Below are 12,743 nucleotides of genomic sequence, written 5' to 3'. Positions count from 1 at the left end.
TTTGTTGTGGCTGAGCTATACCCTGGCTTCAGGAGGATCCTCCAATCTCCCATACCACTGCTGGGGAACACGCCTTCCACACTGCTTTGTTCTGTTGCCCTGTTCTGATCCCGTATCTCTTGGCAGGACCTGAGCTGTAAGGCTTGGTTCTGGTGAAGGGTGTGTAAAACATTCAGGCAGAGAAGGTGGGAAGAAAAAGCTCCTTGTGCCCTTTTGGAAGATACAGGTGGTTTGATGCCCATGAAAGCTCATACCAGGAGCTGAAATGAAAGGTTCCCTCTACGCATGAGGTGCTTGTTCAGGCTTTTTCATGGTACTTTGCTCTCTTTTTATGATTAATTTTTATTGATTTCTTTTTTTTTCCTGAAGGAACAGACAATAAAAGTACAGAAAGATAAATGCCTTATCGCTTGTTTATGTTCCCAAATACTGTGTGCATCTTGGAATCGCCAGTGAAACTTTACAATGGTGCAATTTGATGTTTTTATATTTTATCAAAAGCCTGAGATCAGATAATATTGCAGAAAGCCAATGCACCTGGGTGGGTGCTGCAGGTGATCAGCTTAACCGAGAGCAGAAAAGATGGCAAAGGATGGGAGAGCAGAAAGCTGGTTCCCTTTGAGTGGCCTCTTTGGTAATGAATTGTAACTATCCTTCAGGCTCTTCCTGCAGTTAGGCTGGCTCTGTCCTCCTGTGCCAGGTGAATATATGGGGAGAAAGGCAGTGAGGAGGGGGAGAAACCAGCCAGTGTGCTTTAAAAACCACTTTGAAGAGCTGCATGCTAATCTCCTAAATCTGTTTGCTTCTTAGAATATGGGGAGTCTGCAGGCAGCAGCTGTTATCCAATTAAAATACAGATTAATATGAAAACAGTTTCTAGGATATGAGCGTCTGTGTCCCTCCACTTCCTTAAATTTCCACCTTATAATGACTTGATGAACTTGAGAAACCCACCTAGAGGAACTCCGCGTTCTTAAAATTAGAGTACTTTCCCTAAAAGGTATATATTACCATTGCATGGAAGTCACGATGAGAAAATAATCTTTTCACTTGCAGCTTATTCAGCGAGTCAGGTATTTGGTATTCATTAAATGCAATTACAGTTTAATTGGAGTTTAATCTTTTTTTTCCCCTCTTGTTCCCCTTCTTCTGAGTTCAGTGCTGTAAACCAAGCAGCCAATGGAACAGCGTAAAGCAGCAGAGCTGCTGCCAGCTGCCATGTTGTAGCAGAGCCCTCTGGTTTATGCTGAGACGTTCTGTGCAGGAGGCCACGCTGGTCCCCTGGAAAGTGCCAGATGAAGGGGAAATACTGGAGTGTGCACTTGTTATAATAATGATTTTTTTAATTACTTGGGTGCATTGATGGCAAGCTACTGACCTCCAATATTCAATATGTTAAAAGACGGTTTTGTCAGTTGGAAGGCAGACAGAAAAATTATCTGCTTTCTGTGTGCCTCAAGCTATCACAGGCGGAGGCCCATGAGACTGCATCTCATGTACATGTGCTTAGCCTTCAGCAGCCAAGCCATCCTGCTGCAGTGGTTTACTGCCCAGCACAGGGAATCAATGGATTCCCAGCGGTTCCCAGTGAGTGATAATGTGGTCTCATCCCAGTAGCAGGGGCATGCCCAGAGCCTCCAGTAGTGCTCATCAGAACAGGAATAACTGGGAAAGGGAAGCTCTGGGACACTGTGTCAGGCCATGCAGTGGCACTACTGCTCCCCATGTGCCTCCTGCTCCACTGGGAGTTCATTGTTCTGTGGGGGTGGGCAGGAGCCCTGTGCTTCTCTGTGTTTGGGATAAAGCTCTGCCCTTGCCTGCAGCTCTGCTGTGGCTGATCCCTCAGCGGCACCCACGCGGGTCACAGGAGCATGTTTTGGTTGCGGGGAGATGGACAGCAGAGGAGACCTTTCTAATGATCTTTTGAGTGCTGTTCTGATGGCTGCTTTCTGTTTGTCTCTCATTTCAGCTGACTGGGATTATTCAAGGCATGGTGGATGGGCAGCCAAGCCTCCAGCAAGTGCTTGAGGTAAGCAGAATAACCTTTATTTCCTGAACTCTGACCTCTGGTCCTGTCGTCTCCTCTTCATCTCCTTCCCTGCATCCTCCCCTCGCTGAGAATCGAACCGCGTAATTTGACTATGATTACAGCTTCATTAGAATAACATTTGCTGTCACGTTGGTGACACACTGCTGAGAGTATTGAACCATTGATCTGTCATTTCCAGCTGTTCATGTCAAGGGTACTGACAAGATATCCAAACTCTTGCCAGTAGATAGGAGAAGAGGCTATTCTTGCTTGAGCCAGTTTTAAAGGACCAAGGCATTGCTTGAGACCACAGCTCTGGAAGCTCTGCCTTTTCTCCTTCCTCTCTCTCAGCACTTTATTAAATTAATTTTTTCTACCTATTTAAATGCTAAATAATACATGTAGCATCAAAGGAAAATGCCTCTAAAATCTAATCTGGAGGATTTGCAAATGCAGATATAGCCCTAATAATGCCATCTGCTTAATGTTGAATTCCTACAGCATTTAGAGCTTAATTAGCTTGGAAGTGTTTCTCCATCAATAGCTTTTGTTGGTAGTCAAATAATGAAGGAAACCTCCCCAAGCAGAGCCCTCTCAGGCTGCAGGTTGCTGCTCAATGCATTGTCTCTGTCAGGATTTCCACTGCTGTGTTACCTAATTGTTCCTAATCAGAATAATTGTAACAATTGCTTATGTGAAGAAATCAAATTAAAGGCTTTAAAATCCTCCATGGAGACAGCACTTCATGGGCACTCACATCAGAGTTCAGCAGGGTTGCAGCGGGAGCTTTGCTGCCAGATCCTGGAGGTGCAGGTCCTCGTGGGGCCAGGATTGTTCTGCTTTGGGGTGGTTGCTCCCAAGAGGGCTGTTCTAGCTGGAATTAATGTCTTCTTAGGGGGTTTAGCTGAGGTTAGTTCTGCCTGGTTACTCCCTAAGGTTGGTGTGCATCCTTCAGATTATCGTGGCCCATTTGTGAAGCGGATCCAGAACCTGTCCCTGTGGGAGGTTTATTGGTAATACTGGGCTCACTTGAAACCCAAGCTGAGTGAATTGTAAGGAGGAATAAGAGACCAAACCTGGGAGTGGAAGGGGGAACGCCTGCCTTTGGCTGTGACTGCTGCAGTGTTCAGATGTGCCCAGTCCTTTGTTGCTCTCTCTCTCTCTCTCTCTCCCATACCCTTTGTGTGAAGCAGTGTGTGAGCAATGCTGTGGGTTAGGGACACCATCCCAGGATGCTTGTGTTATCCTGGATATTCAAGCAGGTAGTCAGAAGCTCCTGCTTAGATTTGTTTGACTGCCTCATACCCTTCAGCTTACAGCTTGATGCCTGGAGGGCCATTGTAGAGCCTCTTGCTTTGGCTTCTCTTGCCCTCCCCCAGACCACACTGGAGTGCTTCAAGAAATAAGTGCATTTTTCTTGGCTGGAGGGGAAACAGGTTGAGGTCCCTACAAACCCATTTGTTACAGGGAGAGGAGAAGTGCAGGAATGCCAGGCAACAGCACAGCTGAATTGTCCCGTTAAGGCTGCACAACTTCCATCCCTCTGAGCAGAACGGCTGCGGTGCCTGATAAGATCATCTCCGCTCTGGTTGCCTGGTGTCTCCTATCAGAAATCTTCAAAGGTCCAAACGTGCTGTTGTTCAGATGGCAAGCAAAAAGAGAAGAGAGAGAGGGAGAGGGGTGGATAAGATCACAATTTTCTTCTCTCTTGATTGCAAGCAGCTTATCTGAGTTTAACTGTTGTGGCTCGGCCTGTCCCTGCAAAACTCATCCCCTTTTCTTGCCTTCCTTTTAGAGGGTTGACGAGTGGATGGCGAAGGAAGGCCTCTTAGATCCCAGCGTCAAGTCGATTTTTGTGACCTGTGGAGACTGGGATTTGAAAGTGATGTGAGTATGGAAAGGGAGGGAGGTTTTTCTGGGCTTTATTGTGGTCCATGCTTGCCTGTAATGTGGATATCTTTGTCCTTACAAGCCTTCGACTGTACCCGGTCTTTATTTTTCAGGGAAATTGTTCGCTGTGCATAATTGGGAGTGGAGGGTTGTTTAAGAAGACAGGTAGGTGCTGGGCATAGTACCAGATCGTTCCCCAGGATAATCTCTGTAGCAAATGAATCTTCTCTTAACCCTGAGAAAGGTTGAAACTGGGGCTTTGTGATATTTCCTGTTTTTAGCCAACTTGTTTTCCAAAGGGATGACTGTCCCTGAGCATACAAATGAAACTCCATTTCTGAACACTCAAATCAAGCAGTAGCCCTTACCTGACTTTGACATGGCAGGTCCTTTCTCCCTGTCATCTTGGCACATTAACTGGATGTGAATTAGCATAGTGTACAGTGGAAATAATACAAGTATGGTATTTGTACGGTGGAAATAATACAAGTATGGTATTTGTATGGTTGAAATAGTACAAATACAGATGGAAATGAATAGCTAGAGGGTAACTAAGGGAAAGCACTCACCAACTCTGAGGCCTTTAAGATAGGTGCTCGCCACAAGATCTCCACTAAAGGAGCAACCTCCAGAAAGAGATGCTACCTTAGTGGTGGTCAGCCCTTAAATGGGATCTGGAAGAGGTGGAGTCGAGCTCCATCCCTTCTGGGAGCACAGCTGAATTACCTTCACTTGTGCTCCCGCAGCTGACCCGTCACTTGCCTCAGAGGTTCAGGCTGTGATCAATCATTTCCCTTACACGTAGTCTTTGGGAAAAGAATACAGGCCAAGTCCAACATGCTGCATTGGTCTTATTGTATCACTGAGGTCACTTTCATGAGTAGGGTAACTGGCATCTAGAGAGTACCAGGTGAGGACCTGCACTGAGGTCTACAAGTGCTGGTGTATGTGCATGTTTTCTCATGAAAATAGCTAGACCAGCAACCCAGAAATGTGATTTTAAAGAAGTGAAGTTGTGTCTAAGTCTGAAGTTAATCTAACCTGTAAAGTATTTGCAGAGTATTATCATATTGTGCTGAATTCACCTGAATTGCTGTAAACTTGCTTCAGCTTTTCATTTCCTCAGAGTGCTGGGTAAAGGCTCCTGTTGTTATCACATCAGTAAAGCCTGGACTTGACACATACGAAGCTAAGCTGACATGCACAACTCGTTAGTAGTGTTACTTGGTGTTCACTGTGACGTTGGTTTCCACAAGCTGGAAGTCTAAATAAACTGCACACAGCCAGGGAGCAATCAGCTCCGGTTCCTTCCCTGCAGAGTGGTCTTTGTAGAGTGGCAGCTCCTTGCTTCCTCATGGTATGATTAGTGAGGCATGAGATACGGGGATGGAAGCAGCAGCACAAGCACTAGTGGAGATGAGGAATTTGCCATGCTCTTTTGAGTCAGAATTTGCTGGGACTCTGCTGGGGTCATGACAAGGACTTGTATATGAGTATATTGCCAATTCTTCTGTCACTGGTTTAATGTGTTTTTCTTTGTAAACCATACTTAAACATTTGTTAGAGACAAACACAAAGACAGCTGCAGGGATGTGCTAAGCATCTATTTCCAATCTCTTTTCTTGGCACTTTCCTTCTCTGTTGTTGTTTTGAGAGTCCAGTTTACTGCTTTTGGTGATGGTTGCAAAGAACAGCCATGGTTTGCTATGTCTCAAAGCCCATCTTTCCATTCCCTTCACACCAGGCTAACAAGGTTCCCAGATAATGACATCATAACTCAGTGTCTGTGTGAAATAGGCAGCCTTCTGCATTTTTCTCTTTCATCAGAGGCTGATAGCGGGCAAATATAGTGAAGATGAGCCTTGTTTCTGGTGAGCCATTGGGGCTGTGGGGTGAGTTGGGCCAGCAGGACACGCAGCTCTGGAGCCCAGATACTTGATTCTCCATTTGCAGCGGTCTCTTGCATGGATTGTGCCTCACTAGTCAGCTGGAAAAGAACACTCCACTCCTGGCCATGAGGCTGCAGTGAGTGGTTCATTTCTCCCTCTTCCTTTTAAAAAAAATGTTTTAAACCATTAACTTCAGAATTCAATCCTGAAGCGTCTCCAGGGCAGAGCAGAAAATACATTTCATGTTTCCAACCACAGATACGGGGAGCCTGGCTGCAGCCGCTCAGTGAGTAGCGCATCGCACTGCTCCGCCACCGATTGGGTGCAGCAGCATGCAGCGTCACATCTGATTAGCTCCATGCCAGTGAATGAGGCTTGAGTGAGGACTCCCTGCCAGCTCTGACTTGTCTCATTTCCCATTACTTTTATCCGTCACCACGAATGCCGAGTCTCCCTCCTAAACTAATTAAGTTTGCGTGTGTTTAGACACATTGCCAAATAGGGGTTAGCAAAGCAGAACTGAGCATCTCTTTTTAAAGAGGGAAGCCGCAGAGCTGAAACAAGGCTGCTTAGACAGGGAGATGCGTCCTCAGAGAGGTGGAACATCTAGGAAATATTCCAGGGAATTATCTTGTGCTCCCCTAAAAGACTTGCAGTGTTGCTGGTGCCCTGTTCTACCAAGTGGAGTCCACGCTCTTGGCGCTGAAGGTACTGGGACAGAGAGGGGAGGTGGTGCTACTTGTCCAAGTTTGGAGTTAATGTGTGAAGCATTGCATGGTAAAAGTCCCCCCTGGATTCTAGAGGAGTTCTGGAGCAAGCTGTGTTCCTCTTACCAGTGTCTCATGTGGTTTGTAGTTCCTTGTCCTTAGCTTGGCTGTTGATAGAAAACTGCAGCTTTGTTTCTGGCTTCTCCAGCAAAGACTTGGACATTGCTTGGCTTCAGTCTACATGTGCTGTTCTACATGTGCTGTGGAATGATGTCTTCTGGACAGGCTTGTGGGTGCTTCCAGCAGGTCCCAGGGCACCAGGAAGCCCACAGAGATGAGTAAATTGAATTTGGGGTGGTTGCTGGGTCACAGAGGAGAACCTACCGGCCTTTCACCATCCAGTGGTGGATGTGGGGACAAGGTGGGTAAATAACCCTGTCAAAGCCAAGAGTTGAAGCATCTCTGAGAGAAAAGTGCAAGAGGAACAGTGTTTGTCAAGGTGCTGATGAAGGTGTCTAGCAGCATTCAAGATGGATGCCCAGCTGCTAAAGGACCCATGAAGCCTTTGCTTGTCTTAGGAGTCTTCAGAGAACAAGGTGCTGAATGGCTGCACACTTGATTTTTCTTGAACAGCTGAGCCTTCCTGGTAGTTCACAGAGCTGTTTCTGCCTGGGTTCCCTCTGAGCACCAGTCACAAGGAGCCAGGAAAAGGACAGGCACCTGAGAAGGGCTCATGGAGGCACCAATTGAGGTCCTCTGCCCTGCTGCTCATAGCTGTGTCATGGTCATAGAGCAAAACACAAAGGAAAGTCATTGCTGGAAGATCTGGCTGCTGCTGCTCGAGAGAGGGCTCCGATACAGTGTGCTGCTGGCTGCCGGCTTTCAGCTCTGAGCCAGGCTGGAGTCGGGGAGACAGCAGCTTTCCTGCCACCCCTCCCCTTCCCTCTTGTTAAGATGCAATTTCTTTAATGAGGAAAACCTCTTGAGTAGGAACATCACCTTTCTGAAGGCATGTCCTGACAAGGCAGTTCAAGCCGACAGAGTCGCATCTCAGCTTCAGCAAATATCAGTCACTCATTACAGAGACTTCTCCCCTCCACCCCCCAGCAGCACCCCTCATTCCCAGACAAGGGAATGAATCACACTCCTGCTCTTGAATACATCATGACAGTCGTGGTTCTAATGAGAGAAGGCCATTCATTCTGGGTGGAAAGTTCCCTGTGCCGACACAGAAATGTTATTAATTAAAGAGAGCTACCTGAAGCAAAAGATGAAAGGAGCACCAGACCTGCCAAGCTAAAATATGAGTGGGGATACAGCCTCGTTAGGCACACGGTCCTTGGGCACAGCAGGAGGATTCCTTCAGCCTGTTGCAAGGAGCTCTCCTCTAAGTTGAAAAGCTCCGGGGCCGGATTCAGACCCAGCTTTAGTGCCAAGACCTCATCCTGCACGCAGGTGGAACTGCTGCTGGTGGTTAAACAAATCACATTGATGTGGCATTGAGCAGTGAGGGTAACGTACCCCTGAAGGGCGGAGGGAGCCGCTGGCTGCAGGAGATGATTTTAGTGGAAAAAGAGGGTACTTGGAGTCTGCCGAGGTTGAGCCCTCGTGTTGTAAGCTCTTTAGTGTGGTTTCTCTCTTCTGAAATGTCAAATTGCCTCCCTCCATGTGTGGAACCATTTTGCCCGCTCTGTAAGCATAATGGGAATTAATCTTGGCAACCAGAGGAATGTTTTCACTGTGTGTTCCTGCTACAGAGCTGAGACACAGCGCAGGTAGGTGATAGGCCTGTGGTCACGCGTGCAGCTTGCATGCAGGCAGAGGCAAGGAAAGGAGCTGAAGCTAAACCTGCTGAACCTCAGAGCTGCACCTTAATGTCAGAAAGCACAAGTCAATCCTTTTCCTTCCAGGATCATTCTGCAAATGCATCAGAAGAGTAAAAGCGTAGGATTTGTACCTCCAGTATGAAGATGTTTGTACTGCACTTACTGTGGCTGATCACAACGTGCTAATTTATTTCTTTACAGGAAACTACTGCTCAGAAGTTTTTTATTTTCTTAAATAAGTGTTAAAATGCTAGTACTCTCTAATGCGGTGATATAACATTGTGAAGTGCCTTGAAATGTTTATAGCCCTTGGTGCTCTTCCTAGGTTGCACATTAGTAAATTCTGAGCAATGAATTATACCACTGCTTAATTCACTGTTACTCTTTTAGCCCTTCCTGTGCAAGTGGCACTGGCTGGGAGGACACCTGCCTTCTAATACCAGCTCATAGTGTGTCAGTAGGTTGGGCTTTCTGGCCTTCTGTCCCAGCAGCATTGTTTGGGGTCAGCATTAGGTCATGAAGAAGATGAAGAATCAATGGTGTTGGTGTCCCTTGTGCATGTTCTTCTTTATCACAGTAATGGGAGAGGGCCAGCAGTTTCTTCATGGGGCAGAAGTTGCAGGCAGCCCCTGAGCTGGGTGCATGGGGCTGCATGGGTGGCTGTGCAGGAGAAAGTATAGGGTGAGCTGGTTAGGTGATGGCGTTGCAGGAGCTAGGTTCAGAGAGTGGCTCTCAGGGAAGAGCTGGAAACAAAAGTGTAGTAGTTTGCCTTTAAAAATAAGACAGTAATTCCAATTAAAATCTTTGGATTAGCTTTTTTGTTACTTTAATGCAGATTGTTTTGCTGACCAAGCCTATGATATATCCTTTCACGTGGTTATATTGGCTCAAGAAGAGGGTGGTGAACTGCAGTGCGGGGATGGGACTGAATATCCAGGGTCAGGAACCTTTTGAGTCAGCTCTGCTGATGGAGTTGTTCATGTAATTACATCCTAAAGTGCACTGCCGGAGCTAAGCAAGGGAGCCTTATGAGCATGCTCTCCTCTAGCACTTACAGGGAGCAGCACTGACCCCATTCATTTCTGTGACCCTGCAGGCCAGCTTTTTGTTTTTAAAGGAAATGATATCAGTGATGCAAAATAAATCTTGGATTTTTAAGGTTTCCCCCTTAAAAATAAGAGCGTACAATGCTCATTTAAAATTAGTTTTGCACCCTTGATTTTTGTTATCCCTCTACAGCGGTTCCCCACCTGTCTCCTGTTCCTGCCTTTGTTTGAAATGTGTTGGTTGCATGAGGCTTCTTGTGAGCAACAGTGAGATGTGTGACTGTGGGAATGCCTCTGTGTTAAGTTTTGGACATAAAATCTTTGTATAGGGATTGTCATACAGTGGACTATTACTTTCAGGTCTGCTGCTTGCCTGGCGCGTCATAGCAGAGATGTTTGTCATAGTCAACGCTGTAGTTGCCAAAGATTTATTGAGCTGTGATGCCTGACGCACGCTGTGGAGCATGGATGCTGTTGCTTGGGAATCAGTGCCAAGGAAGTTGGTGGAGAAACTTGAAATAAATGTATGGTGTAGGGGAAAATGAGACAGGCGTTGCATGGAGTGCTTCATTTCCAGCAATGAACCCCCGAGGTGGGGTAATGAATGTAGAAGGTGGATATTCCATACTTGGATAACGTTAATACAAGCTGTATTTGAACAGTTATAGTGAACTGAATGCGAGCCATCGGTCCCAGTATCATCTTATCATACAGTAAGGAAAAGTAATTCCTTCTGCAGTAGAAATCTCTAAGTTGAATTCTGTGTCCAGTGTTATGATGAATTTAGGCAAAATAGCTTCAAAACCAATGGATCTATAATGAATATGTGGTGAAAAGCACCCCTGCATATATGAAAGGCCTCTGATAGCAACTCAGCATCATGGTTACCCCATGCCCTGAGGGATCAGAAAGCTGGCTGACTTGAGAACCATTAAGGAGAAGCCACTGGAGGACTCTATCATCTGAGTTCAGGTGTGTGCAGCATGAGGAGTAGCTTCATCAATTGTGACTTTTCCTTATTACTTCAAAAAGCTTAATTTTTCTAGCACTAGACAGCTGTAGTGTTTCATGCTGGGGCTGAAATGTCAGCTGTCTCCCTTTGGATCTCAGCTCTTCTGAGCTCCCAGCAGAAGTGAGGCCGTTGTGTGTTGGCATCATTGCTGCCTTCCCAGTGGCTTTGCTAGGAATAATGTGCCTGCGGCTGCTCAGGTTGGAGAACTCTGCTTGAAAAATACCACTAGCCTGGGAGCAGCCTCTTTGTTATAAGTCAGGCTTGGCATAATTCGGTGGCCTTCTTGAAAGCATTTTAATTGTTTGCATGCTTGTTTCCTGTTGGGAGCCATTTTCCTGGATGGGTTCAGTCCCTTTCCTCCTGGAGCTCCTGACTGGCACAGACCTACTGGGCCATCTTGAGGTCATCCTTGGTATTTTCCCTCCAGCGTATTCTCATGTGCATTGTCCGGCCACTCTCCGTAGCCTGAGAAGTCTGGGTGAGTGCGGGACACTACAGCTGCAGGTAACTTTTTGAGCTAAGTCCATTCCATGTTGGAGCTGCCTTTTCCTAGGTGCTTGGCACCTTGAGGAGCGTGTCTTGTGCTCAGCTGTGGACCAGGTGCTGATGTGAGGCAAATGGAGGTGGCACACAGAAGAACAAGGTGGAAGCCTTAGGGGAAGAGGAGTGAGGATGCAGTGTGACGTGCCAATGGGGCTGTGTGGCAGATTCATGCTGCCCAACTTGCTGTCCTGCCTGGGACCGTCCAGCTTTCTTTGCCTCCTTTGAGGACTTCCTCCTTCCATCTGCCCAGCCACCTGCATTCCATGTCACCCTTCATCTTCTGTAGGTGCCTTTGGTAATCTCTACTGTCCCTGCTCAATTCTTCCACCACGTTGGGCTGCTCTCAGTGCCAGTGTCCACCTGGGCTGGACTCAGCTCCATCCTTAGCACAGATCCACATGCTTTGCAACCAGGCAAGGTAGAAGGCTGCAGCCCTTCTCCTCCAGCTCACCCTGCTCCCCAGGCTGAGGAGAACAGTTACATTTTATGGGCCATTTAGCTTCCCAATGGTGATCCTAATTCTTCACAGCATGCATGTGCCATTTCTCATTATTAAAAGGACCCCTGAAAAGGGGCTGCCCTCTGAGTCAGTGCTCTTCTGCACAGTTAATTGCAGGAGGGTTTTGCTTAGAAAGTGAGGCTAAATGTTTCCATAGCTCAGGTTCTGCTGACCACAGGGAATGACCTTGGTGTGCTGTCAGGGAAGAATGCATGTCTCATGCAATCCAGACTTGGGATTGTGCTGAATGAAGCCCACTGCTTTCTGCAGAGACACAGGGTGCTTTAAGGGCTGGCTGGCCAGGTGTCTGAGCCTTTCATCCTTTCATCTCTCTGTCTTTATATTGTGTGACACTTCGGGTGCCGAAATAGCTTCCATTCCTCGGGGGCCGAGCAGGCTCTGCAGTTACAGGAAAGGAGTGATTACCTCTGAGTGACACGTTAGCTGAAGGATGGATGGCTGCGGTTGCATGGCAGGTGGGAGATGGATGGGTGGAGAGTAGGTTAAGGGGAGGTTCTTGTCAAGTCTTTGCGGTGTCTGCGAGAAAACAAAGCTGGCAAGCCATCAGGTGGTGTGCTTCAGGTGTGAGGAAGCTGCCAAGCTCCCTGGCACTGGGAAATGCCAAGTGGCGTGTTCCTGACACATGGAGCACAGCAGTGTGACAGAATGAATGAGGCTGGTGTGGAGGGGTTAACGTATGCAAAGGAGGTTGGCGGAGGTAAGATTTGCCAGCAGGGTGACTCAATGGCAAGACCATGTGAATGAATTCAAGAGCTTGCAAGAAGAATGTTGGAAGTTGTCATTTGCTGGAGTTTTCTGCATTTGCTGCAGGAAATTGGTGGCTTAAGTGGATCTAAGCACCGGGGTCCTGCACCGGTTATCTAGATAAGGTGAAATTAGGAGGAGGCTCAGTAATTAATTCCTCTTTCTGTAACCTGGATGGGGAATGATTCTCACTTGCCACTTTTCCTCTGAAGTTCCTTCAGAAGCTGGTAGGGACTCTGGTTATGAAACCCAGGAAGCAAAGAGGATCCCTGGGTGCCTGACACTTCCTTTTCTCTGCTGGTTTTTTCTCACAGGCAGCCTCGGGCTGCCTGTCTCTTTGTTAAGAGAGTGACAGCAATGTGACACCGTGAAAATAATTACTAACAAATCACGGTGGTGACTGCAAACAGCTCGCTGCCTTCAGAGGCATGTCAGGGAGCATTAGAGCCGGGCCATGGGAGCTGTGGAGCAGCTAGGGGCTCTGTATCTGCTCTAGGCTGAGGGGAGCTTTGGAGACCTTTGGCGCCCGCCACCCCC

General features: G+C 47.3%; 1 protein-coding gene across 6 annotated transcripts in view; it reads left to right on the top strand.

The window, feature by feature from the left end:
* The window catches only part of ERI3 (ERI1 exoribonuclease family member 3), a 94,074-nt gene that overhangs the window by 20,969 nt on the left and 60,362 nt on the right, over window positions 1-12,743 (top strand). For all 6 annotated transcript variants that reach the window (XR_001556889.2, XM_015870228.2, XM_015870229.2 and 3 more), the window contains exons 4-5: window positions 1,970-2,029; window positions 3,825-3,916. Coding sequence is in view for 5 of the 6 variants with exons in the window: in XM_015870228.2 (XP_015725714.1) it covers window positions 1,970-2,029; window positions 3,825-3,916 (152 nt within the window). In the remaining variant the exon portion in view is untranslated. The remainder of the gene's footprint in view (window positions 1-1,969; window positions 2,030-3,824; window positions 3,917-12,743) is intronic.

This window comes from Coturnix japonica, chromosome 8 (assembly GCF_001577835.2).
Source record: "Coturnix japonica isolate 7356 chromosome 8, Coturnix japonica 2.1, whole genome shotgun sequence".
NCBI classification, from domain to species: domain Eukaryota; kingdom Metazoa; phylum Chordata; class Aves; order Galliformes; family Phasianidae; genus Coturnix; species Coturnix japonica.
Note: the sequence above shows the minus strand (reverse complement) of the source record. Positions and strands in the feature narration are given on the sequence as shown.